We start from the raw sequence: 1,736 nt of genomic DNA, 5'->3' as shown, positions 1-1,736 counted from the left end.
CCCTGTGAGGTGACTTTCTGTAGAACCCCTGTCTCCACGCACAGGGAGGTGGTGTCTCAGGCCCTCTCTCTACCTAACCAGCCACATGGTGTCCTGCCCCGGCCCAGCCCTCTCTGTCCCAGCTGCCTTCTTCACCCACTGGGTCCTTTCGTGCCACGTCGGGCCGCAGTTTGGCCACGACAGGGAGGAGCTGCAGTTGGGATGCTGCCTCTGACGTGTCCCTCCGTTTGCTCGTGTTCCCAGAGTCCGCGCCACGCTCCTGCTCCTGCGGTGGGGACGTCCGTAGGTCATATCCGTTTCTCCCCTCCCCGAGCACTTGTGGTCCTTTGCTTATTCCTTGGGTGATTCAGCGCCCTGGGTTAGCCACAGACAAAAGAGGTCAGGGAGGAAGGACAATTTACAGATAAAGAGAACTATGTACCTTGGGAAGTATTTCAAAAATATCCCAGGTACACTCATCGGGGGTTTAGAGAATTTCTCCTGTTAATAAACAAGCACCGTTTTCACTTTTGTAACCTAAATGGAATGAATACCCATCGAGTTAACTACCCCTATTGCCGGAAGTCAGAACCTCCGGCCGTCCCCTCCCCGACCCTGGGCCTGGCCGATAAACGCTGCTTTAGAGTCAACTGGGCTGATTATCCACGCCTCTGGGCCCCCTGGGGTTGTAATTTTAAATTCTTTGAACACAGCGGTAGAGATTAACTCAGGTTAAATTTAAACTTAAGAACATTTGGAAAGCCCTGGGGTGGCTCTAACCTCAAAAGTACAGCAGAAGGACCATCCCAGGAAAGAACAGGAAGCAGGCAGCCTGGCGGGGATGCTCAGGACATCAGATGATTCGGCCACATGTTCCCTTCCTGTCCAGGCAAGTTTTGTGCTCCTGCAAGAGAATCTGGTTGGTCTAGCTAAGGTCACATGCCCGGCTCTGTGATTTAGAGTGTGTCAGTCCATTCAAGCTGCTTGGGAACTAAAAAAGGGGTCCTAACCCCACAGGGTGATCTGATTATGCATCCCTAACTGGGCAGGTCGCAGTGTATAGCCGTGCCCCAGGCACACAACCGCTTTAGAGAAAGGCTTATCTTTGTCCTCAGCAAACCCTGTCCACTGGTCCTCAGCCTCTAGGTAATCACATCTTTGAAATGCCCCTTTGCAGGCCACTCCCTCTGAAGCATGACCACCCTCGAGAAAGCAGTAACCTTAACTCTCCTGGAATCCAGTCCCCACTTCATGGAATCTTCCTTAGGTTCCCTCCTTAATCTCGAAAGCAAAAAAGGAAACCGAAAACTGTTATTTCCTCCCAAGCATTTTTCTCAGTCTGTTGAGATCTTGCATCCAAGTGGATCCCGTGTTTGACTAAAATACACTTTTTAATAAGAATGTTCTATGGGTTTGGGCGTTTGTATGTCAACATGCCGTAACAAAATACCACAGACTGCACAGCTTGTGCCAAACAGACATTGATTTCTCACAGCTTTGGAGGCTGGATGTTGGGGAGCAGGGTGTGAGTGTGGTCGGGTCCCGTAGGTGAGGCCCCTCTTATTTGGGGATCGTCACCTTCTCGCTGTACCCTCACACGGAGGAAGGGGCCAAGAGGCTCTGTGGGGTCCTTTTTATAAAAGCCCTAAATCGCATTCGTGAGGCTCCACCCTCATGACCTCATCACCTCCCAAAGGCCCCGTCTCCTAATGCCTCCTGCACATCGGGTGCAGGATTCCAGCGTGTGAATTTGGGGG

At 51.7% G+C, this 1,736-nt stretch overlaps 2 protein-coding genes across 10 annotated transcripts in view; one reads left to right on the top strand and one right to left on the bottom strand.

The window, feature by feature from the left end:
• Positions 1-1,736, bottom strand: part of LOC105311254 (apolipoprotein L6-like) — a 29,317-nt gene that overhangs the window by 17,985 nt on the left and 9,596 nt on the right. For 2 of the 9 annotated variants that reach the window (XM_023527358.1, XM_023527359.1), the window contains exons 1-2: positions 760-878; positions 140-354 (exon numbers count right to left, since the gene is read on the bottom strand). The exons of 3 other annotated variants lie outside the window; for them this stretch is intronic. The gene's annotated coding sequence lies outside the window, so the exon portion shown is untranslated. Of the gene's footprint in view, positions 1-139; positions 355-759; positions 879-1,736 lie in introns of those variants that run through there. 4 more of the 9 variants (XM_023527361.1, XM_023527363.1, XM_023527362.1 and 1 more) reach the window with 2 other exon arrangements.
• The window catches only part of MB (myoglobin), a 30,105-nt gene continuing 29,166 nt past the window's right edge, over positions 798-1,736 (top strand). The window contains exon 1 of the mRNA XM_023527377.1: positions 798-868. Coding sequence (XP_023383145.1) covers positions 850-868 — 19 coding nt within the window. The 5' untranslated portion in view covers positions 798-849. The remainder of the gene's footprint in view (positions 869-1,736) is intronic.

The sequence above is a fragment of the Pteropus vampyrus genome, unplaced genomic scaffold, assembly GCF_000151845.1.
Source record: "Pteropus vampyrus isolate Shadow unplaced genomic scaffold, Pvam_2.0 Scaffold16, whole genome shotgun sequence".
NCBI lineage: Eukaryota > Metazoa > Chordata > Mammalia > Chiroptera > Pteropodidae > Pteropus > Pteropus vampyrus.
This window is presented reverse-complemented; position numbering and strand designations above follow the sequence as displayed.